This window comes from Gadus chalcogrammus, chromosome 6, assembly GCF_026213295.1.
Source record: "Gadus chalcogrammus isolate NIFS_2021 chromosome 6, NIFS_Gcha_1.0, whole genome shotgun sequence".
In the NCBI taxonomy this organism is placed as follows: Eukaryota; Metazoa; Chordata; class Actinopteri; order Gadiformes; family Gadidae; genus Gadus; species Gadus chalcogrammus.
The window spans coordinates 8,539,971-8,542,470 of NC_079417.1; the positions used below are offsets into that span (position 1 = coordinate 8,539,971).

Sequence of the window (2,500 nt, forward strand, 5' to 3'; positions counted from 1 at the left end):
ACATGCATACCAGCACATAATCACAGATGTGATTGTAACATTTCATAGTTCAGTGTTTTGATGGGTTGTGTTTCCTCAGGGTCGGCCTGAATTGACTCCGACAGCAGTTAAAGCGGGCAGACTGCTTGCCCGCAGGCTAGCTGGCCAAAGCACCCAGCTCATGGACTATGTCAATGTAAGTACTATGAGAACACAGGTTTACCATACTGTTCACTTCACCCGCACTAAATCCTTAATATTATTTTGGGTATTTTTAAGCTGCAACTTTTCTGCTATGTTTATTATCAGGTGGCGACCACCGTGTTTACTCCTCTGGAGTACAGCTGTGTGGGTCTGTCTGAGGAGGAAGCTGTGGGCAGACACGGGCAGGACGCCATTGAGGTGCCCACTACACTACCATCCACTACATCTCACTATAACCCACTACACCCTATTTAACACACTACAACTCACTCCAACCCACTGCCACCCACTAAATCTCACTATAACACACTATACTCTATTCAACCCACTACAACTCACTAACACTACCACCCACTACATCTCACTATAACACACTATACCCTATTTGAACTCACTACAACCCAGTACAACTCACTATAACCCACTTTACCCTATTTGAACTCACTACAACCCAGTACAACTCACTATAACCCATTCTATACTAAATTTTAAGTCACTAGAACTCACAATAACCGACTGCAACCTATTACAAAACCCAATATAACTTACTGGAACTAACTCACTATTGCATACTAAATCTAACGAATTCACTACAATCAAATAGAGCACACCATCTGCATCCCAAACAGCCCGGGTCTCAACAAGGAGTTCTTCTGATCCAATGTTCACATCCTCCCATCCCTCACCGAAAATAAATCAACAACAAACAAACAAATGAATAAAGGACGGCAGCCGGCTGGCTGTGTGACGGACAGGCGTGCACTGGCTGTGATTGAGGCGTGTGTGGGGCGATGACAGACCCCCTGTGATCTCGAGGAGCTGTCACATAGGCACTGAACCCTCCTCCACCACTAACCCCCCCTCCTACCCTTACAACCACCCCACCCCTGTGCCCCAGAATGTCCAACAGCCATCTCCCCCTCCCCCCCCCCCCCTTCCTCCAGACCTGTTAGGACAAGCTCACCTTCACTCCCCAGAAATAATGGATGCATCTCCACACTTGTCTCTCGTGTATTTAAAATGTTTTTAAATGTTACCATTTCATGCACTTTGTGACTGCTTTTATTGTGAAATATAAAGTTAATGTGTGTACATGTGCGCTTACTTAGGTCTACCATGCGTTCTACAAGCCTCTGGAGTTCACGGTTGCAGAGAGAGATGCCAGCCAGTGTTACATCAAGGTGCGGTCCCTCACTCCGTTCGATGCTAAACCTCACATATCATTAGAAGTAAACTGCATTATGCTAGACACTGCAGAATTGAGGAAACAGTAGCATATGCATTAACCCAATCATGTAAATCCATTATGACATTCTTTTTTTAATTAACCCTGTGTCAACATTTCGAAAGAGAGCAGACATGGGATGACTACCGTACAGATGACAATTGTTATGAACACACACATTTTCAAACTGATGTACATGGTGTGATCTTGACCAGCAGGTGTATCCACAGTAACGATGTCCTCAAGCTGTTTTCCATACCCCATTCACCCAAAACAAAGCAATTGACTGTCCATTTTTTTTTTAACCCAAATTGTATTTAATACAATGACACCTGTAGTGCTGAAGGGATAGATTCAAAGGATACAAACGGACAGAAACAGGGCTGGGTTGTTTTGCCCTAAACACCACCGTCAACTCCACACCTTCAGTTTTCTGCCCCCCCCCCCCCCCCCCCTCTCCAGGTGGTGTGTGAGCGGGGAGGAGAGCAGAGGATTCTGGGACTGCACTACACAGGTCCCAACGCTGGAGAGGTGATGCAGGGCTTCTCATTGGCCCTACGGTGAGCCCCCATCACTGAGAGACATTATAATTGGGCATAATATTAGTGATATATAGTGATTTGGGTGTTCGACTCTGACTCTACCCGCCAGAGGGTACTGACTTTGATCCCCACCTCATGTCCACAGTCTACTTGTATGGATCCCCGAGCTAGTTGTCTAACTTCTACCTGCTCCTGATGCATTTCTGAATTCCTAGTTGGTTGCTTTGGATAAAAGCGTCTGCCAAATGACTCAATAGTCAACCTTAAGAGTAAATGTTGTGCAGGATGTGTATCTGTAGTCCAATTTTTATCAGGAGAATGCAGACTGCATTATTTGTTCAATTTGTCAAGTCTTTCAAACGTTTCCTGCCATTATCCCTGCCACTCATTGTACTGCCTTAATGCGTTACCGCTCCCCCATCAATGTATTACGCTATAAGTCATAGCAATTTTAAGGCAGCACGCAATTGGCAGACTTGCAGTTTACTTCAGAGGCCTTTTTGGTAATATGCGTTGAAATGCTTATTCTGTGGCTTCCACAAGGCTAGGC

General features: G+C 45.2%; 1 protein-coding gene across 1 annotated transcript in view; it reads left to right on the top strand.

The window, feature by feature from the left end:
- The window catches only part of txnrd2.2 (thioredoxin reductase 2, tandem duplicate 2), a 17,919-nt gene that overhangs the window by 13,813 nt on the left and 1,606 nt on the right, over window positions 1–2,500 (top strand). Inside the window, exons 13-16 of the mRNA XM_056593359.1 lie at window positions 80–175; window positions 289–381; window positions 1,293–1,364; window positions 1,871–1,968. Coding sequence (XP_056449334.1) covers window positions 80–175; window positions 289–381; window positions 1,293–1,364; window positions 1,871–1,968 — 359 coding nt within the window. The remainder of the gene's footprint in view (window positions 1–79; window positions 176–288; window positions 382–1,292; window positions 1,365–1,870; window positions 1,969–2,500) is intronic.